This window comes from Meles meles, chromosome 1 (assembly GCF_922984935.1).
Source record: "Meles meles chromosome 1, mMelMel3.1 paternal haplotype, whole genome shotgun sequence".
In the NCBI taxonomy this organism is placed as follows: Eukaryota; Metazoa; Chordata; class Mammalia; order Carnivora; family Mustelidae; genus Meles; species Meles meles.
The window spans coordinates 131,219,022-131,241,655 of NC_060066.1; the positions used below are offsets into that span (position 1 = coordinate 131,219,022).

The 22,634-nt window shown below is 38.6% G+C and overlaps 1 protein-coding gene across 1 annotated transcript in view; it reads right to left on the reverse strand.

Moving 5' to 3' along the window:
* Positions 1 to 14,045: 14,045 nt before the first annotated feature.
* PALMD (palmdelphin) overlaps positions 14,046 to 22,634 on the reverse strand; it is a 52,282-nt gene continuing 43,693 nt past the window's right edge. The window contains exons 7-8 of the mRNA XM_045980464.1: positions 18,867 to 19,958; positions 14,046 to 14,434 (exon numbers count right to left, since the gene is read on the reverse strand). Of these exons, the coding sequence (XP_045836420.1) occupies positions 14,391 to 14,434; positions 18,867 to 19,958 (1,136 nt within the window). The 3' untranslated portion in view covers positions 14,046 to 14,390. The remainder of the gene's footprint in view (positions 14,435 to 18,866; positions 19,959 to 22,634) is intronic.

Genomic DNA, 22,634 nt, shown 5'->3' on the forward strand with positions numbered 1-22,634 from the left:
TTTTTCCCCCATTGAGAATGATATTCACTGTGGGTTTTTCATAGATGGGTTTGATGATATTGAGGTATATATCTTCTATCCCTACACTTTGAAGAGTTTTGATCAAGTTTGAGTTGGATCTTTGATCAAGAAAGGATGCTATACTGTGTCAAATGCTTTTTCAGCATTTATTGAGAATATCATATGGTTCTTGTTCTTTCTTTTATTAATGTATTGTATCACATTGATTGATTTGTGGATGTTGAACCAACTTTACAGCCCTGGAATAAATCACACTTGGTTGTGGGATGTACTGTTGGATCCTATTGGCTAGTATTTTGATAAGAATTTCTGTATCCTTGTTCATCAAGGATATTGGTCTGTAATTCTCCTTTTTGGTGGGATCTTTGTCTGGTTTTGGGATCAAGGTAATGCTGGCCTCAGAAAATGAGTTTGGAAGTTTTCCTTCCATTTCTATTTTTTGGAACAGTTTCAGGAGAATAGGTGTTAATTCTTCTTTATATGTTTAGAAGAATTCCCCTGGGAAGCCGTCTGGGCTCTTGTTTGTTGGGAGATTTTTGATGACTGCTTCAATCTCCTTACTGATTATGGGTCTTTTCATGTTTTCTATTTCTTCCTGGTTCAGTTTTGGTAGTTTATATGTCTCTAGGAATGGATCCATTTCTTCCAGATTGTCATATTTGCTGGCATATAGTTGCTCATAATATGTTCTTATAATTGTATTTCTTTGGTGTTGGTTGTGATCTCTCCTCTTTCATTCATGATTTTTATTTGTTTCGGTCCTTTCTCTTTTCTTTTTGATAAATCTGGACAGGGGTTTATCAATCTTACTCATTCTTTCAAAGAACCAGCTCCTAGTTTCGTTGATTTGTTCCATTGTTCTTTTGGTTTCTATTTCATTGATTTCTGGTCTGATCTTTATTATTTATCTTCTCTTGCTGGGTTTAGGCTTCCTTTGCTCTTTCTCTAGGTCCTTTAGGTGTAGGGTTAGGTTGCGTACTTGAGACCTTTCTTGTTTCTTGAGAAAGGCTTGTATTGCTATACATGTTCCTCTCAGGACTGCCTTTGCTGCATCCCAAAGACTTTGAACAGTTGTGTTTTCATTTTCATTTGTTTCCATGAATTTTTTCAATTCTTCTTTAATTTCCTGGTTGACCCATTCATTCTTTAGTCGGATGCTCTTTAACCTCCATGTATTTGAGTTCTTTCCATTTTTCCTCTTTTGATTGAGTTCTAGTTTCAGAGCACTGTGGTCTGAAAATATGCAGGGAATGATCCCAATCTTTTGGTACTGGTTGAGACCTGATTTGTTTTCCTGGGTGTGATCTATTCTGAAGAATGTTCCATGTGCACTAGAGAAGAAGGTGTATTCTGTTGCTTTGGGATGGTATGTTCTGAATATATCTGTGATGTCCATCTGGTCCAGTGTGTCATTTAAGGCCTTTATTTCCTTGTTGATCTTTTGTTTAGATGATCTGTCCATTTCAGTGAGGGAGGTGTTAAAGTCTCCTACTATTATTATATTATTGTTGACGTATTTCTTTGATTTTTGTTATTTTTTGTTTTGTTTTTTAAAGATTTTATTTATTTATTTGACAGAGATCACAAGTAGGCAGAGAGGCAGGCAGAGAGAGAAAGAGAGGAGGAAGCAGGCTCCCTGCTGAGCAGAGAGCCCAATATGGGGCTCAATCCCAGGGCCCTGGGATCATGACCTGAGCTGAAGGCAGAGGACTTAACCCACTGAACCACCAGGCACCCCTGATTTTTGCTATTAATTGGTTTATATAAATGGCTTCTCCCCTGTTAGGGGCATAGATATTTAAAATTGTTAGATCTTCTTGTTGGACAGATCATTTATGTATGATTTAGTGTCCTTCTTCATCTGCTAGTAGAGTCTTTGGGTTAAAAATCTAATTTATCTGATACAGGGATTGCCACCCTGGCTTTCTTTTGATGTCCATTAGCATGGTAAATTGTTTTACACTCCCTCACTTTAAATCTGGAGGTGTCTTTGGGTCTAAAATGAGTTTCTTGCAGACAGCATATTGATGGGTCTTGTTTTTTAATCCATTCTGAAACCCTGTGTCTTTTGATTGGGGCAGCTAGCCCATTTACATTCAGAGTAGCTATTGAAAGATATGTATTTAGTGCCATTGTATTGCCTGTAAGGTGACTGTTACTATATATTGTCTCTGTTCCTTTCTGGTCTGCTACTTTTAGGCTCTCTCTTTGCTTAGAGGACCCCTTTAAATATTTCCTATAGGGCTGGTTTGGTGTTTGCAAATTCTTTTAGTTTTTGTTTGTCCTGGAAGCATTTTATCTCTCCTTGTATTTTCAGTGACTGCCTAGCTGGATATAGTATTCTTGGCTGCATATTTTTCTTGTTTAGTGCTCTGAATTTATCATGCCAGTCCTTTCTGCCCTGCCAGGTCTCTGTGGATAGGTCTGCTGCCAATTTTTCTACCGCCGTATGTTACAGACCTATAATACAAAACCGTGTGTCCAGAGCTGCTTTCAGGATTTTCTCTTTGTCACTGAGACTTGTAAGTTTTACTATTAGATGACAGGGTGTTTACATATTTTTATTGATTTTGAGGGGGAGTTCTCTTAGACTGGTGAATGGAACAGCAGCACACACTTGATTTTGGTTGTATTTTGGTCTGTTAGAAAAAACTTCTTCCCAAAATTTTAAAGAAAGAGTATCTTATATGTATCCAGAAATAAGGGATGAAGGGATGGAATATGATTGTAAAGATGAAAATTTAAAAAGATTCTAAAAATGGAATTGATAAGAAGTTGGTTGAAAAAGAAAAAGAGGAAAGAATGTAATCAGGCTGGAGACTAGAACAAAGCCATGTACTAGATTTAGGGTATATTTTGATCTCTTAGAAGAAACTGTATCCAAAAATTTTAAAGAAAGAAAAACCTATATGTATACACAAAATAAGGTTAAATACAATTAAGATTAAATACAATAATATGACTATAACAATGAAAATTTAAAAAGACTTTTAGGGGCACCTGGGTGGCTGAGTGGGTTAACACCTCTGCCTTCGGCTCAGGTCATGATCCCAGGGTTCTGGGATCGAGCCCCACATCGGACTCTCTGCTCAGCAGGGAGCCTGCTTCCCCCTCTCTCTATGCCTGCCTCTCTGCCTACTTGTGATTGCTATCTGTCAAATAAATAAATAAAATCTTAAAAAAAAAGACTTTGAAAAAGGTATTGATAAGATAAAATAGGTGAAAAACATTAAAATAAGAAAGAGGAAAAAAATAAAATAAGAAAGAGGAAAAATTTTAGAAATAGAATAAGAAAAATAAAATTAAAAAAATTTAACTTTGAAGGACTAAGGAATCATGGGAAAAAAGCCATGAATTCTATGTGTTGCTTTCCTATAGTTCTGAAGTTCCGTATTAATTAATTAATTTCTGAGAAACAGACCACTCAGAAATTAATTATTTCTCATACAATCGGTGATCGTATTTCTCCATGATTGGTCTTGGATAGATGTTCTTGCTAATCTTTTGGGGGGCGGGGCCTATTGCCATGATTCTCAAATGTCTTTGCCGGGGGTGAAATTGCATGCTTTTTTTTGCCTGAGGTGGAACTGCACCGCCCTTCCCAGGGTCTAGGCTAAGTAATCTGCTTGTGTTAGCTCTCTGTGGCTTTTTGTTCCCTGAATGCTTTCCATACAGCTTTGGAGGTCGGAAATGACAATGACTGCCTCCTAATCTCCACCTGGAGATGCTGAGAGCTTGGCGCAGCACTTCTCAGTGCGCCCTCAGAGAAAAGCAGTCAGTCCCTCCCGTCTCCCTGGTCTCTGGCTGCTCTCCAAGCTCACCCAGCCTGTGACCAAGCATTTCTGTCTCTGGTGCACAGCCCCGTTTGGAGTCTCCAAACCCAGCAGATTCCTGCCTCTAGAGGAGGAAGATAAGTCTCCCCACTTGTGGGGTCCCTGCTTGAAGAGCAGTGGTCCGACTGTGCTATGGATCACAGTCTAAAGTAATCCCAAGCTGAGAGCCCGCTCCTCAGCTCCGTCTTTGCAGCTGGCTTCCTGGCTCCGATACCTGGGAGCTCTCCCACCCTCAGACACCCCTGGTCTTTCTGTGACCCCAAGGACCTGAGACCACACTGTCCCCATGAGGGCTCCACCCACCCGCTTAGCCCCTGGAGTGATGTCCCTCAGTAGAGCAAATTTCTGAAAGTTCTGATTTTGTGCTCTGTTGCTCTACTGCTTGCTGGAAGCTGGCCCTTCCACCCGCGGTCTATTTTCCCATACATCTCCTCGGATTCACTTCTCCACACATCCTCCCTTCTAGAAAGTGGTTGCTTTTTTTTGTTCCTAGAATTGCTGCTCTTCTTCTCTTTGATCTCCTGTTAGGTTTGTAGCTGTTCAGAATGATTTGATTCTATCTAGCTGAACTCCCAACAATATTTAGATTTCCTACTCTTCTGCCATCTTGCCATCTTGCTCCTCCCTCAAAGAAAGCTTCCTTTAAGGGGAAAATGAACCTTGGTATGTTTGGTTTTCAAATACATGAAGATACTGGATTTCTAGCGCTGAGGCCAAGATATTTTAACTTTTTCTTTTCCCTGATTCACTGTTGGCACTATTTTGCTATATCATCAGTTGATATACAGAGTTGTTTAAAAAGTCTTTCTTATTTATTCTTGATAGAGACACCATTTTATTAATACCAAATTAATGATTTTTCTGCTTATAAATGGTTGATATCCACAGATTGAAAAGTGCTATTCTTCACTCTCATCAGTATTCTTGTTTTTGTAAGAAATAATTTTTTTTAAAAACTTCCCTTAATGAGAGTGAATATAAAATGAAATGTCTTTAGATTTTCAGCAGTGTTGCCCTCAGTGATCAGAATCACAAGTTCTCTTCCTAAAGATGATTTCCTCTATAAAATAAAAATAAATGGTTGGGTTAGCATTCACAGCTGAGGTTAATTTTTGCTTTTATTATTTTCTCCTCTGTGGAAATGAATCTTTTTTTTTAATTAATTAATTAATTTATTTTTATTTGTTTATTTACAGCATAACAGTGTTCATTGTTTTGGCATCACACCCAGTGCTCCATGCAGTACGTGCCCTCCCTATTACCCACCACCTGGTTCCTCAACCTCCCCCCCCACCCCCGCCACCCCTTCATAACCCTCTGGTTGTTTTTCAGAGTCCATAGTCTCTCATGGTTCATCTCCCCTTCCAGTTTCCCTCAACTCCCTCTCCTCTCCATCTCCCCATGTCCTCCATGTTATTTGTTATGCTTGTGGAAATGAATCTTAAGGGTATAGGTACCCTATGACACAAGTTATCAAATAAATGAATCAAATTCACTTTAGTGCTTACTTGGTTTCAATCAGGATTTTGGCTGTAATGTGTGGGAAGTGATATTCATCCCTTCCACATCCTGCCTCAGTCCAGGATGCAGTGAAAAAAGGCAGTGCTGACTGGCAGTCAATGCCACTAGGAAGCTCTAGGGGTACTAGGAAGCTCTAGGGGTACATGTAGCTTTTGGCTGAAATTTTATTTATCTCTCTGTTCTGGTAAAGCAGGAAAAAAAAAGGAACAAATGTCCTTGTTTAAGATAATCCATTATAGATGGGAATGAAAGATAGGATTCTTCACTCTTCTCAAATTTGATTAGGATATAGTGTGTATCCTAATCAATCCTGTCCATATCCTGCTTCTTTCCTCCTTGCCTAGTACCCAGGCTTGTCTGCACCCAGGTCCTGGATGGTCATAATGATGCCTGGAATGCCCATTGTGTTTCTCTCTTTCTAGCAAAAACTGGTTTATCAAGTTCTGTCTCAAGATTTTCCTTGTCCCTGGGGCCTCCCTGGCTCTCCCTTCCACATAGGTCCCTCCTGACCATCCTTATAAGTGTTGTGGTATTGGGCTAGAAGGCAGCTGATCCTTTCAATTAAAAAGGATTGGGAGTGGGGTGCCTGGGTGGCTTAGTTGTTTAAGAGTCTGCCTTCAGCTCAGGTCATGATCTCGGGATCCTGGGACCCATCCTGTGATGGGCTCCCTGCTCAGTGGGGAGTCTGCTTCTCCCTCTCCCTTGGCCCCTCTCCCCACACCAGCTCATGTGCTGTCTCTCTCAAATAAATAAAATCTTAAAAAAAATAAGAGTAAAAAGGACCAGGAGTTTGGGAATGGAGTTGGAAGATCTGTGTATGCATGTTTATATTATAAGCTGCCTGTCCTTGGGCAAAAGAGTTATGTCTTTCCTGAACCTGGTTCCTTCATCTGCAAAGCCCACCTCACAGGGCAGTTGTGAGGAATGAATGAAGTAATTCCAGCAAAAGGGGCTTTGTACATGTTATGGATGATGTTGGTGCTGTTTGATTATAGTGTTAAACTTTAGTCATTTTTACATATAAAATGTGTATTTTTGTTTTATAAAAACTTTTGATCTTCACCTTAAAAACATGGTCAGTGAAATGCCAGGCATAAATGGACAACCAGGGTGTGATTTTACTTATTTGAAGTACCAAGACTTGTCAGATTCATGGAGAAGAAAGTAGAATGGTGATTACCAGGGGCTGAGGAACAGGAGGGAATGTTTAACAGAGTATCTGTTTGAGATGTTGAAATAGTTCTGGAGATTGGTCGGCTCTGCTTGCATAATACTGAATGTATTTGATGCAATGAATTGTACACTTAAAAATGGTTAAAATGGTAAATATTGTGTTATATGCATATTTTTAACACAATAAAAAAACAAAACAAAATAAGAAATTTGGTGTTCATCGCAGCACTAGTCACAATAGACAAATGGTAGAGAGAATGTTATAAAAAAAGAGAATGTTAAAAAAAAAAAGAATATCATCAGCCATAGAAAGGAATAAGGTACTACTACATGCTATAATGTGGATAAACCTTCAAAATATCATACTAAGTGAAAGAAGTCAGATGTAAAAGGTCACATATCATGATCCCACTTGTATGAAATATCCAAAATAAGTAAATTCATAGAGACAGCAGAATGGTGGTTGCCATAGTCTTGAGGGTGGGGGAGGAGGGAATGAGTAATTGCATATCGGGAATAAGATTTTATTTTGGAGTGACGAAAATATTTTGGAGATAGAGGTGATAGTTGTACAACATTGTAAATGTGAGAAATGCCACTAAATTGTCCACTGTAAAATGGTTATTTTATGTTGTTTGACTATCACCTCAGTGAAACAAATACTCATCCTGTTACTGCTTTTGGATTCTACCTTTGGGTGGAAAGATCTAGGGGTTTTGCTGGCCCTAAACTTGGTATCAGCTTCATTATTTCATTATCAGAGAAGTTGATGTAATTTTATGTTATGCCTGGTTATATTCCTCTAGTTCAGGGGAGAAAAGTTCCTAGGACATACCTTTAGAAGTATATCTTCTTCATATGATGTCTTATTCGTGTGTAAAAGAAATTATTATTGTACTCTGGGTGTCCTGTAAGGACCTAAACACACTTTCTGATTTGTATTCAGATTCTTGGTACAAGAATTTCCTGAACCCATACACTTTAAATATGTACTGCCAATAATGGCTAATAATGCCCACAATGGCTGAGTGAGATCCTGCCAAACTGACTCTCCTCCAGAAAACTAGTATAAACTTCAAAAGAGTAGCTACTTGAAGGTCCTAGGAGTGAACAGAAGTAGGAGGATGCTGGTGAGGAGTCAACAGCCAGAGAAGGCAAATGGCTTAGGGTGCCCTGTTTTCAAAATTTTTAAGTTCTGGGGAGTTGTAATCAATGGTGTGTGGTGCTGGGTGGTGGGGGACCTACAGTACTTCTGGCATAGGAAACCAGAAGACTGATGGCTGGGCCAACTACCATTGTCGGGGTGGAGTGAGGTGATCTTGCCCTCATGAAAACATGAGAGAGGGGATCCCAATTCCTATCTGCCCAAAGCTCTGGTTGACCCTTGGATATGTTCACATGTGTGAAGCAAACAAAGCAGTTTAGAGCAAAGAAAAAAAGTTGACCTGAAATTGGAGCTGTAACACAAGAAATGGAGTTTGCCTTCTAATCCAGTTAATTGGAAAAGTTAACTGCTTAATTTCCAAAGAAACAGCATTCATTGGAGGAAGATAAGAGAATCCAATGTTTTTTTAAAAAAGATATATTTGAGAGAGAGAGAGAAAACGTGTGTGAGGGGGGAGAGTCAGAGGGAGAAGGAGAGAAGCAGACTCCCCTCTCAGCATAGAGCCCACATGGGGCTTGATCCCATGATCCATGAGATCACAACCTGAGCTGAAACCATGAGTCATATGCTTAGCCAACTGAGCCTCCCAGGTGCCCTGAGAATCTGGTATTTTCATAATGTAATATTTTATGCTGTACAGATGATAATCCAAAATTACCTAATATAAGAAGAACCAGGAAATTCTGACCCATTCTTCAAAGTAAAGGTTGGCTAACTTTTTTGCTAAAGGGCTTGATAGCTAATATTTTAGGCTCTGTGGACTACATATGGTCTCTGTGGAATACACATATTTTTTTTTTTTTCCCCACAAATCCTTCAAAAATTTGAGAAACCATTTTTAACTCGTGGGCCATACAAAAACATACACAAAAGAGAATGTGGGATGGATTTGCCCTATGGGCTATAGTTTTTCAACCCATGCTTTAAAGAAAGAATAATCAATCAAAACTAACTTTTGAGATTTCTTAGATGATTAGATTAAAGAGATAAAGATTTTAAAGCATCTATTATAACTATTCTCAATGATGTGAAAGAACATATGCTTGCTATAAATAAAAAAGAGGCATAGAAATAGAAACAATACAAAAGAATCATATAGAAATTGGAGAGCTGAAAAAATAAAACCATTTGAAAAATTCCCTGGAGGGAATTAATATCAGAATGGAGACAGGAAAAAAGAACCCATGAACTTGAAGACAGATCAATGGATATTGTCTAATCTTTTAAGAGAAGAAGGAAAAAAATTGGAAAACAAGTCTCAGGGACTTGTTAAAAATATCATCTTTAGTTGTTATCTAAGAAGGAGAGGAAAATCTGAGGAGAAAATGACCAGAAAATTCCAAAATTTGCTAAAAAGCTTAACTTTACTGACTCATGAAGTAGGAAAACAACTTAAGCCAATAACACACACACACACACACACACACACACACACACACACACACATAAAGGCAGTCATGTTTTCAAAATCATAGTCAAGCTTTTGAAAGTTAAAAAAATGAGAAAAAGGAGGAATTATATACAGAGAAATAATGATTTAATATCTGACTTCTTGTAGGAATATGTAGAGGCTAGAGAAAGTGGAATAACATCTTTAAAGTGCTGAAAAGAGTCATCAAGAATTATACCTAGAAAAGAAAAAAAATCCTTCAAGAATGAGGGCAGTGTCGGGGGTCTGGGTGGCTCATTCAGTGGTTAAGTATGTGCCTTTAGCTGAGGTCATGATCCCAGAGTCCTGGGATTGAGCCCCACACTGGGTTCCCTGCTCAGTGGAGAGCCTGCTTTTCCCTATCCCTCTGCCCAACCCTCCTCTCCCTACCTTGCTTGTGCTTGTGCTCTCTCTCTCTTTACCTGTCTATCTCAAATAAATAAATAAAATATTTTTTAAAAAAAGAATGAGAGCAAAATGGTGACATTTTTGGGTGAAAGACATCTAAGAGAATTTGTTGCTAGCACATATGAACTATAAGAGAAATGCAAAAGGAAGTTTTGCAGTCTAAATAGAAGTGGTACTAAATGGGAGCATGGATGGAATGAGGAGCCCTCAAAATGATAAACAATTGTAAATATAAAATCTTTTTTGGATTTTTCCCATTTTAATTCTTTATAATAAATATGTCTGTTTAAAACAAATAAATAAAAAAACCTACATTGTTTCATGGGGCTTATAATTTAGTATTAAGGATGGGAAGGGATAATGGACCTAAATAGTTGCAAAATGTTTGCATTTTACGTAAAGTTACAGTGTTAGTTCTCAGTAACTTCTAAGTTCTAATGTAAAAATTAAGAATGTATATTGTAATTCCTAGAGAAAAAAATAAAACTTATATAAAAAAGCCAAAAGAAGAATTAACATGGAATTCTAAAATTATTTAAATAACTTTGAAAGGCAAGAAAGGAAAAATAAAGGAGGAAAAACTGAAGGGATAGAGAACAAATAATTAAACGGTAGGCCAAAACTCAACTGTATTAATATTACATTAAATATTAGTGGACTAAATACTCTAATTAAAGGGCAGAGAATGTCAGACTGATTTAAAAAAAGGGAAAACTTATGATGTGACTTAAATATAAAGAGTCAGATAGTTTGAAAGCAAATGAATGAAAAAAGGTATACCATGAAATAATAAGCACAAGAAGGCTGCAATGTCTGTATTTATGGTAGATAACTTCATTTCCAGCCAAGAGTATTATCAGAGATAAAAGGAGACCTTTCTTAATGACTAAAACATTCATTTATCAAGAATACATTGCAGCCATAAATAAGTATGTTCCTACCAGCAGACTTCAAAATGCATGAAGAAGAAGTAGACAGAATTAAAGAGAAGCACTCATTCATGATATAAAACACCCAAAAAATATGAAACAAAAGGGAATTTCTCAATGTTAAAGTTATCTGAGAAACACTATAGCTAACATCATACTCAATGGTGAATGACTAAACATTTTCCTTCTAAGATCAGGAATAAGACAAGACAAACACATTAGCCATTTTGCATCTTCATGGTATTGGAGGCTTAAGCAAGGGCAATCAGGCAAGAAAAAGATGTAAAAGGTATCCAGATTGTAAAGGAAGAAGTAAAACTATCACTTTTTATGGATGAATAATCTCATATATAGAAAATTCTAAGGAATCCAGTAACTACTAGAACAAACGAATTCAGGAAGTTTGCAGTTGCAGGATGCCAAATTAATGTATAAAGAGCAGTTGCATTTCCAAACACAAGTGATGAACAATCTGAAAGTGAAATTAAGGAGACAATTCTATTTACAGTGCATCAAAAAGAATACAATAGGAATAAATCTCAGTAAATGCAAGACTGTTAAATTGAAATCTACAAAACATTGTTGAAAGAAACTAAAGATCTGAGGAATTGGAAAGACATTTCATATTTAAAACATTTATGGGCATACAAAAAAGTCATACAGGAGCCACCTTAAATGACCCAAACTGAAAAAAATTTGAGCAGCAAATTGTGTTGATTTAGATTATAACTCAAATGTAAAGTAAACATTCATGAGTCCATATTGATTTAATGATTGAAAAAATAAATAGGGAAAATAGGCAAATCTCTCATGCAGAGGAATTTGAAATTCCTCCACACTTAAGGGAGTAGGGAGTTAGGCTCCTCTGCCTTCAAGGAGAAGGAGCCTAACTCCCTACTCCCTTAAGTGTGGGCTGTGTATGGTGATTTCCTTCCAAAGCCTACAGTTGGAAGGGGATAAAATAATAATTTTACAATGGAGCAACCTGACAAACACATTAGCCAGGAGACCAAGGTCAACATCACCAGTAATAAGTTGTTGAAATTATGTACCCTTCATACAATGCAATGAAAATGTCACTTTGCCTCTGACAATTTGCAACAGAGGGACATCCTGCAAAATATCTGACCAGTAATTTTCAAATTTTTAAGGTTATCAAAAACAAGAAAAATCTAAGAGGAGCATAAGTAGACATGACAAATAAAAGCAATATTTTCTGTGTGGGATCCTGGAACAACAACAAAAAAGGATATTAGGTAAAAACTAAAGAAATTTGAATAAACTATGGGACTTAGTAATGCATCATTACTAGTTCATTTGATTATAACAAGTGTACCATACTGATAAAAAAAAAATTAGTCATAGGGGAAACTAGGTGTGCAGTGTATGGAAACTCTGTATTATCTTCTCAATCTTTCTGTTAATCTAAAAAAAATCTAAAATTGTTCTTAAAAGTAATGTCTAATGTAGTTGGCTGTGGATACAACAATCATGAGAGTGTGTGTGTCTCCTCCTTTTGGGGAGAGGGTGACGTCTTTGTATAATGATAGCAGCATCTTATTAGATGGAAGGAGAGTTGTTTTTCAGTTTCCCGAATGGTAAAATGTATGTGTAAGGATAAATATGGAAGCTGGGTTAGAAAAATGGGTGGACTACGGTAGTTTAATGCTTCATCTTTATCTTGATCATTTAATGCTTCATCTCCAAATGCATCCTTTGCCCTGTTCATGATCTTGACCCTGTACACATCTCCTTTGACTATTGATGCAACGCTAGGCTTTGCCGATAGAGGGTGCTGGAGGTATGCTGTGAGGCAAGAGCCGCAAGAAGGCACCTCACTTCCGTTTTCTGGTTTTCCTTTCTTCACTAAGCACAGGAATCAGTGAATTGGCGTGTGGGATAATACAGTTTCACTTCGGGAAGCCTGGGTTGCTTGGTGGGTTAAGCCACTGCCTTTGGCTCAGGTCAAGATCCCAGGGTCCTGGGATGGAGCCCCGCATGGGGCTCCTTGCTGGGTGGGGAGCCTGCTTCTCTCTCTGCCTGCTCTGCCTGCTGCTCCCCCTGCTTGTGCTCTTTCTCTCTCTCTCTCTGACAAAAAAATAAATAAAATCTTAAAAACAAAAACAAAAAACTTTTAAAAAACCAACTTTCACTTGGGCCGCCCTGACTGGCCAGCTCCCGCTTTGCACCCAGTCCCTGTCTGCTCACCTGGCAGCCAATTCCACCGCGGCTTTAGCTTCCCGTAAGTAAAAAGCCAGCTCCAGCCTCCTTTCTTTTCTGGCCATGCTGGGCCAATTCTATGCACCAGCCCTGGACCATGTTTTTTTGTCAAGGGGCCAGACATCTGCTAGCCAGAATCTGCCTCAAGTTGTTTGAAGCCAGCTGCCTCCTTCCACTCCAGGGCAGACCACATCTTTTCCTTCCCGAACCATTCATTTATTCATTCATTTATTGATCACTTACTAGGTGCCAGGCAGTGTTCTAATAAACATTTGTGTACACACAATCAAAACTAAAAACCAATGCTTTAATCACAAGGACGCAGAGCTACGAAAGAATGTGCAATTTTGACAAGTCACTTATGCTAAAATCAGAGCCATGAAAGGGAAGGAGTGGGACCACTGGACCTGGGGTAGGGGAGTTTGTGTCAAAGTGTCTCTGAAATTTGAACCTCCAGATTTCCCGGATTTCAGGCCAGCAGAGAGAGGAGCTCTCTCATGCTAGAGAACAGCTGCCCCTTGCAAGCAATTCATCTGAGGTTGATGCTTGGCAGGGTGAAGCTTGTCCTCATCAGGATCTGCTTCTTTGACCTCTCATTGCCTCCACACCAGTAACCAAGATAAGGTCTCATCATAGTTTCACCAGAGAAATTCAGTTTCTGCCCTGAGAGGAAACAGACTATTCACTGAAGGACTTGCGGTTTCTGAGTAATATGCACTGGCATGATCCAGGGGAAGGTGTGTGAAGATGGATTTTGAGAGTGTTAGGTAGAGGACAGTACAATAAGGTAGTGTAGGAGAGAAGTGGCATGGGAATATTCTTCAAATCAGGATTTAACATCTTGGCAAGAACACTTAGGAATGAGACGCTGTACACATTCCTACTAAGTTTTAATATTAGGCTTCTAACATGTTTATAAGGATTGGTCAAACATTGACTAGATTTGTATTCTTTGAGAATATGGGAAGTTCTCCATCTAATAGCCTTAGGTCATAATCAGTCATTGCACCATGGAGTTCACACTGAACTGAATGAAAGAAAAGATAATATTTCAAGAAGAATCAATGTGTCAGTTATCATGGACAAAAGCCATGAACACTATCAAGATACTACAAACCTAGGCCCAAAGTGTGAGGTTAATTATTGCATGTGCCTTTGGGATGGATGCAAAGAGTTTGAAGTCTCTATCAAAAATAAACTGGTCCTTAGCAGGAGGATGCAGTTGTCTTAATGCCTTGTAGATTTGGGAAACCATGTTTACTTGTTAGGGTGGAAGATGAATATTTCTGTGATGAGGTTGCAATGGCTTCCTATGATCTTTCAATCTTTGTATTAGCAAAACTACCATGTCAGTTAAGAGACTATAGTCAGGCTATTTTAAATAACTTTATTCTTAAATTTAACACACTCTTATTAGAAATGCTTTGGTATCAATACAATAAAAATATGCTGGTTTCTCCCCTGCACTGAATTGTGTCAAGTAACTGGAAAATTTAAGCATTTGTTCTCCCTAGCTTTTTGGGGATCTTTTTCACAAATGATGACTACTGCTTATTCACATGGCTTAATATGGCTATAATTACAATTTTTGGAGTCTCAGGAAAAAAGAAACAAAATACCGAGAAGAGAAGTTGGCAAATGTTTCTTAGTTTCTTCTTCAAAGGATGTTTAGGTAGATGATGATACACCTCTCAGATAACTTTTTTCCCCAGTTTCGCCATTCTCATCCTTAAAGCTGAAAATTTAAAAAACAATAGAGAGTTATAAAAGGAGAGCTTTAGTTTTCACTCTAAATGACCATTTCATAGAATGCAGGAAAGTTTGAAACATACCTCAGATGATTTTATCCAACAATGTGAGCATTGTTTTAGTAGCACAAAAAGATGGTAGAAATAATAAGCTATGGTTAACTAGGCTGAAGCAGGTTCAGAACTAGAAGGAACCTATTTCTATAAAGATTAGAAAAATTAGTAGGGCAAACACAGCATAAGTTGAGTAAGTATAGGATTAGTGTGCAATTGCACTATTAGCCTTAGACGCATTCCTATACATCAATGAGCATGTTATGTTACTAATTCTGAGCTATGCACTACTAAAAATAAAAAAGCCATTGACATAAACTTTAATTCATGGTTATCATTTAAGTCATCAAACTTGGTTATCCCGGGGGCTCCATCCTTGGATGTAGAATGACAAAAACATTTTTCTTTGTGAGTGAAAAAATGTGAACCCAGTTAATAAGAGCTGGAGTAATTATAAAATTATGTCTTCATCAGGGTATAAGTATACTTTCAAATGACAATATATCTTTTGAGCATACGCCACTGCTAATGATAAATATGATGTAGAAACCATTTTTTAAAACATAGCTTTAGAATTTGTAATACTCCTCCAATGTTCTGGTATCACGCCCTTCATACTTAGGATATCATAGTATAGCTGCCTGGGTCATGTTCCAAAAGTTGAAAGATGCTTTCAAGGCACTGATCATTGTATTCATGTGTAAATATGGCTCAAGAGCCAGCTGTTTAACTGATTGCAAGATTTCATTTAATGAAAAAAATTAAAAAAGAAGGGAAGGCTCTTTCTCTCATTTTCTAGCCATTTAATTAGTTGTCTATTAACAAATGAAATGATCTCATCTCTGAGGTGCTCTTTTTCATAAATATGAGAAGGGATGGGGGATCCAATACTGTAACAAGACTACGATTGTTGCTGTTGTTGTTATTCTACTTATATGAAATATTTTCATTTAAATGAAGTCAAGGAGCATTCTTTCCTCTGGAATCTTAGGGGAATGGTCATTTCTAACGTCAGGGTCAAGAATATTTCCTTGAATTTAGAACCAGCTGAGAGAATGTCCTTTACTCTGTAGCCAGGAGGATGGTCTCTGTTGCTGGGAGATGTTGGATGGTGAAGCCTAAGGAGAGGACTGTACTTCCACAGCAGGAGGTGAACTGAAGGCAAAAGGCAAGGCTTTATGTTTTCTACTCTTGGATTTTATGGACCTCTACCTTGGTCATGCCAAAAATGAGAGTGGGGGAAAGTCCATTTTAAGAGACTTTTTAAAGGTCTCTCTCTCTCTCTTTTTTTTTAAGATTTTATTTATCTGACAGACAGAAATCACAAGCAGGCAGAGAGAGAGAGGAGGAAGCAGGCTCCCTGCTGAGCACAGAGGCCGATGCGGGGCTTGATCCCAGGACCCTGGGATCATGACCTGAGCTGAAGGCAGAGGCTTTAATCCACTAAGCCACCCAGGCGCCCCTTAAAGATCTCTTTTAAGGCAGTTACTCCTTACAGTTATTCCTCAATTTGAGATTCAGTTAATCAGGCACAGCCTTTGTGCTATAGACAATTTGTTGAAGTTCTTGAAGGACATCCTAGATGTGCACACCCTCAGGAGTGAGGGTGTGTGCAGTAGCTCACTGTCCAATTTCTTAAGGGAAGAAAATGAATTCTAGGGTGTTAGAGTCCGCTATCTTTTTCTTTAGGCCTATGGCAGGTGGTGTAAGTTTCAAGTAGAAGTTTGGGGCATGAGCATGTTGGCAATAGGAAGGGGTGGCAGGTAAAAAAACCTGGGCCATCAGCTCTTCTTTATATTTCTGCTTTCTGCTCTTTTCTGATCTTCACCTCCTTCCCCCATAGCAATTCAGACACATAGTTTTGGCTGGTTGAACTTGGTGGAGGAGAGCTTGCATCCTTACTCTTAGCATTCCTTGGCTCTTAATGATTGCCACAGGTTTTAACACTAGTAGCAGAGGAATCCCTCGGAGCTGAGGTTCCCTACCTCTATCATCCTGAAATGCTGCAGATGTATCTAGGAAGGGTGAATAGAGCTAGAAGGAATACAAGAGTAGGTTGGTGAGGACTAACTACCAAAGAAAGCCAGCTGCCTAGTTGGTGGGGATAGTAGTAGAGTCCCAGTAAAGCTTACTGGGACCACTCATTGGTGGCTGTGTTCGGCATTGAGCTATACTTTAGAAAACGACCCTGTTATATTTACATTAGCAGATGGACATAAGTTTGCTGAATTTTCTTGTCATGTCTAAACCTGTTCAAAGGTTTTGACTAAGACATGGACTTCCAGGCTCCACTTTTCAACCTCTTTCTTCCTTTTTTGTGCTCTTTTCCAAATTCAAAATTGCTGTTATATAAGACTTTCATGACAACATTTACACTAAGAGACTTATTATGCCTACCAAGAATATTTTAGCAGGGGACCTAAAACTTGGATGAAGGAATTTATTGAAATGATGAATTTTCAAGTATCAAAAAGCATTTTTGGGGTGTTGGGGGAGACGCTTAACCTACCTGGTGCTTGTGGAATTGAACTGCACAGATGGCTATCTGTTCTATGTATATGGATGCCTCCTGAGGCTGAGGACATATGTCAATATGATATTCTTATTTAAAAAAACCCTTAGAAAAACATCAGCTCTGTAATCCATGCACTGAATTTGAAAACAGGATTGTAAAACAATATCATGATGGAAGGCAAGGAATTTGGAGCATTCTGTTTGTAATATGCTTTGATTGATAGTATGGAACTTTGTATTGTTACTTGGTCTGGAAAAGGTCTTCCTGTTTTCATTATTTTAGTTCAGTGGCATGATTAGTGTTGTCTGGAAATGTTAGTCACTTCCTGTCTTTTTCTATGGGGTAAATGTGTTGACATGAGTAGGGGAGAAGGAATAAGGGCATTCGGTGGGAGGTGACTAACATCCAAGTTCAAAAATGGAAGGTTTTATGGTAGGTAATGTTACTGCTCTTGACCATAATCAGTGTGATTCTCTTTTCTAAGTCTACTGTGTTGTTGTTTTAAAAATGAATTTAAGATGCAAAATTTGATCAGCAAACAAAATTCATTCTCAAAACGGAGAAGAACGTTTAGTTTTAGCAGGTTTTCATTGTGGGGACACTTCACTCAACTGATTGAGGAAGATAACTGTATACTTGCCAAGAGGTTAGAAATTCCTCAGATAATTATTTCTGTGTATGCCTAATTTAACTATCCAAAAGAATGGCAGAAGTCGGTTTAATTATATTGGCAGCCCCAAATTGAGCTTATGGATTGCAGAAGAACCCTTCCTGAACTGTGCAAGTACTTCCACACTTCTACGGAATTATCCAGTTCTGCTTGCTGAATTAGCTGGGTCTTGATATTTATTGCTTTTTAACAAGAATCCTTCCATTAGAAACACTTAAAATTTACCATCCCATCCATACACCCAGAATCTGTATGTCTGGATAATTTATGTTGGTCTTCAGCTAAGGTTAAGTACAGCTATTATAATTGATTTTGTCAGAATCTTCTTTATTTTTTTTTGTAATGAGGAGTAGAATACAATATTCAAGTGGTAATAAGGAATTTAAACCAATGAGCTATCACTTTTGTAGAAAAAAGTGTTGTTTTCCATTTAATGCTAAACAAGCTAGATAGTTATAAAACTATAGAGAATGAGAAATATGAGTATGTAGAAAATGGAAAAAAATTGCTAAGTTCAGGAAGACTATGGAAAGATAAATGTTACAGATAATTAAAATAAATTGACATTCTGTTTTAAAATGTAGAAAAATTAAGGAAATAAAGTTAAACTTTAATAAAGTCAGTTTAAACTACTTTTAAAGTAACTTTAAACTACTTTCATAGTTTATACTATGAAAGTATAGAGAAATAAGATATAGCAAAGTAATAAAATATCACACTGAAAAAAATTTGTTTCTTGCTTATTTTTCTTGCAAAATTCAGGTAACTTGTTAACTTAGGTAAGAAGTTTAAATAACAAAAAGGTACAAACAATTAGCTGGCATCAGTTTCTGGTGGGAAAAGTCATGATGTAGATGATCCAACATATTAGTAATCTAAATACATTCACAAACAGTACCACACTGTGACAGAAGACAAATTTCAAGTTTCTAAGGTCAACCAATGCACTATCCAAATAAGACAACAGTTGTTTTTTCATTTCTATCTTTCCAAGTGACTTAATCACTTTAGTTATGGTGACAATAATTCAGGTCATCATGAATTAAAAAAAACCAAAAACCCTTCGCTTGTGTTAGTCTATGAGGTGGTCAGAAAAGCTGAAAGCAAGAGGGTTTGTTAAGGCAAAAGGAAGATTGTCACATGATTAAACAGCAGTGGCAAGCCTTGTCATTCTCATTACCTGTTAAGGACGGGTCCTCAGTCCCATCTCCAGCGATCTGAACGCCAAGTGAAGAATGAACTGGATTGCCTAAGCTTTCTTCTTGCTCTTTCCGGGATATGGAATTTTTGTGGGGAGATTTGTGGTTTGTGTTTTCATAGGGATTAACTTCTGCTCTCTTTCTAGGAAGCGGTGTTGGTGTGGCAGGCTGGTAAACCTGACTGTAGGGAGCTACGGGATGGTAAGATGGTTTCTCAGCGTCCCCTTCACCCTCCTCCTCATCATCAATCACAACCAGCTCGGCATGGATGATCCCGTCATACCCTGTCAGAAGCTTCTTTTCTTCTTCATTGTCTTCTGCCTGCTGATACCCCATGAAAATCATTGTCACAGGTTCTGAATCAGCCATATCAGAAGGCAGGGAATGAACGATATTATATCTAATATCTTCCTCTTCCTCCTGGCAAGCAGGAGAAGAATCCTGGTGTTTTGACTTCCCAGCTAGCGCTTCACTGGGACTCAGTCTTGCCTCTGGAGAAGCCACATATTTGTCGTGGATCACGTTGGATTCTTCCCAAGGAGTCATCAGCCTCCTTTGTAGGGTAAGGGGCATCTCCTCAGCTTGTTGAATCATTGATCGGGGTTGAGGTATGGGCCGAATGGGGCTGACATGATTGAAGCTGTTGCCCCTCCCCTCTGAAAGCCCATTGTCCAGATTGTGTATGGATTCATTCATATCATTACCCAGTCCATTAGCTTTCATCTTTATCCTTTCTTGAAAGTTTGGTCCAGGAGTTACCCTCTCCCTCTGTGGAGTCGTAGGCCTGCAGAATGGATTGGCATAGACAGGCTCATGATACTCTGTTGGGGATTTAGAGTTTCTCTCAGAGGCTTGTCTCAAAAGTTCCTCCACCTCAACTGGGGCCAGGCCATCCGTGCCATTGTACGCTATGCTGTGATTAGAGCTTACTGCATATACTGACTTTTGCCCATCGTCATAAACTTTTATTCCTGTACCTTTAAAGTCATCTGAGGGGAGAGGTATTGAAGACAGGACTGTGCTTTCTCCAGTTTTCAAGTCTTTTTCAACTTTAATTTCCATGGCATACAAAGCTGTTGAGAGAGAAATTTGATTTCTGATTTAGTTAAAATTTTCTCTTCAAAAGTATAGCCTGCTTTCACAGTGTGTTTTTATGCTAAGTATACTCTTTGATATTCTTTTATGTGAGATGTTGTTGTCTGTTTTTAAAACTTTTGATTCCGTTAGTTGTGTAATGGCCAACACGGTAATGACATAGGTCTTTATGTAACGATGCGTGGAATGACTGAGAAATGGGATTGAAAAGCTGGTTGGAGAAGAGAAGCTGATGATTCCAAACAGTAAGGATCAAAATATTATATACCCAGAAGAGATCCCGAATTGCTAAGGAAATGTTGAAAAACAAAACAAAAAAAACTGGCGGCATCATGTTACCGGATTTCAAGCTTTACTACAAAGCTGTGATCACCAAGACAGCGTGGTACTGGCATAAAAACAGACATATTGACCAGTGGAACAGAGTGGAGAGCCCAGATATGGACCCTCAACTCTATGGTCAAATAATCTTTGACAAAACAGGAAAAAATATACAATGGAAAAAAGACAGTCTCTTCAATAAATGATGCTGGGAAAACTGGACAGCGATATGTAGAAGAATGAAATTCGACCATTCTCTTACACTGTACACAAAGATAAACTCGAAATGGATAAAAGACCTCAACGTGAGACAGGAATCCATCAGAATCCTAGAGGAGAACATAGGCAGTAACCTCTTCGATATCAGCCACAGCAACTTCTTTCAAGATATGTCTCCAAAGGCAAAGGAAACAAAGTGAAAATGAACTTTTGGGACTTCATCAAGATCAAAAGCTTCTGCACAGCAAAGGAAAGTCAACAAAACAAAGAGGCAACCCACAGAATGGAAGAAGATATTCACAAATGACAGTACAGACAAAAGGTTGATATCCAGGATCTATAAAGAACTCCTCAAACTCAACACACACAAAACAGATAATCATATCAAAAAATGGGCAGAAGATATGAACAGACACTTCTCCAATGAAGACATACAAATGGCTATCAGATACATGAAAAAATGTTCATCATCACTAGCCATCAGGGAGATTCAAATTAAAACTACATTGAGATACCACCTGACACCAGTTAGAATGGCCAAAATTAGCAAGACAGGAAACAACGTGTGTTGGAGAGGATGTGGAGAAAGGGGAACCCTCTTACACTGTTGGTGGGAATGCAAGTTAGTACAGCCACTTTGGAGAACAGTGTGGAGATTCCTCAAGAAATTAAAAATAGAGCTTCCCTGTGACCCTGCAATTGCACTGCTGGGTATTTACCCCAAAGATACAGATGTAGTGAAAAGAAGAGCCATCTGTACCCCAATGTTTATTGCAGCAATGGCCACAGTCGCCAAACTGTGGAAAGAAGCAAGATGCCCTTCAACGGATGAATGGATAAGGAAGATGTGGTACATATACACAATGGAGTATTATGCCTCCATCAGAAAGGATGAATACCAACTTTTGTAGCAACATGGACAGGACTGGAAGAGATTATGCTGAGCGAAATAAGTCAAGCAGAGAGAGTCTAGTATCATATGGTCTCACTTATTTGTGGAGCATAACAAAGAACATGAAGGACATGGGGAGATGGAGAGGAGAGGGAGTTGAGGGAAATTGGAAGGGGAGATGAACCATGAGAGACTATGGACTCTGAAAAACAACCAGAGGGTTTTGAAGGGGCAGGGGGGTGGGAGGTTGAGGAACCAGGTGGTGGGTAATAGGGAGGGCACGTACTGCATGGAGCACTGGGTGTGGTGCAAAAACAATGAACACTGTTACGCTGAAAAGAAACAAATAATAAAAAAAATTATATACCAAAAAATATTCTATTTGTAAATAATAAATCCGACAAGACAGATTATACTCTTACATTATTCAATAGGAGGAATCAGACCTCTTTGTTAGGAGGAATATGTAGCACTAGGCATTGCAACAGGTAAAAGGCCTAGCAAATTTATTTTATTACGTTACATCCTGCTGTGTGGGCCAGTAGCCCATTGAAATTATAGAGGAGTGTTCTAAAGTTTCCACAGCCGGGAGCTTGTTTAAATGTAGAACAGCTATTGAAGAGGGAGGAGGGAGGTAAGAATCCCATGCTTCTCCTTCTGCCTTCTATTTCTGTTTCTTTCTCTCCAGTTTTCAAGTAGGGGGGGATATAGAGCGATATCTGCTGAACTGAAAACAACTGAACTGGAGAGCGCTGGGTAGTAGAGCTCTCCTGCATGGCCCAAGCAAATTCCTTATGACTTGGGTTCTAAGAGCTAATAGGAATCTGGGCCAAATGACAATGTGGCAGGGCTTACTTCCGTTGTGACCTCCCACTTCCCTTTCTGGACCCATCTTAGATTCCATACCTCCTCCTCAGTAGCCTGGTGGTTCTTGGTCCTCCTTAACTACCCAACTAAAACTGCAACCCACCTCCACGAGGGCACGGATTATTGCTGTTTTATTCACTCCTGGACTCCTAGTGTAAGAACTGAGCTTGCTGTGTCGTACATGGTCACTAAATATTTGTTGAATATTTAAATGAATGACTGTTCCCTGCATGTGGAGTTTGGTTTCTTTTTCTAATCTAAACTTCAAAGGTTCCCTCCCTGCCCCCAGACAAGCCTTCATTTTGTCTGGAGGCTTTGAAGTATGTTTTATGAAAATCACTCCCACATGGGGGTA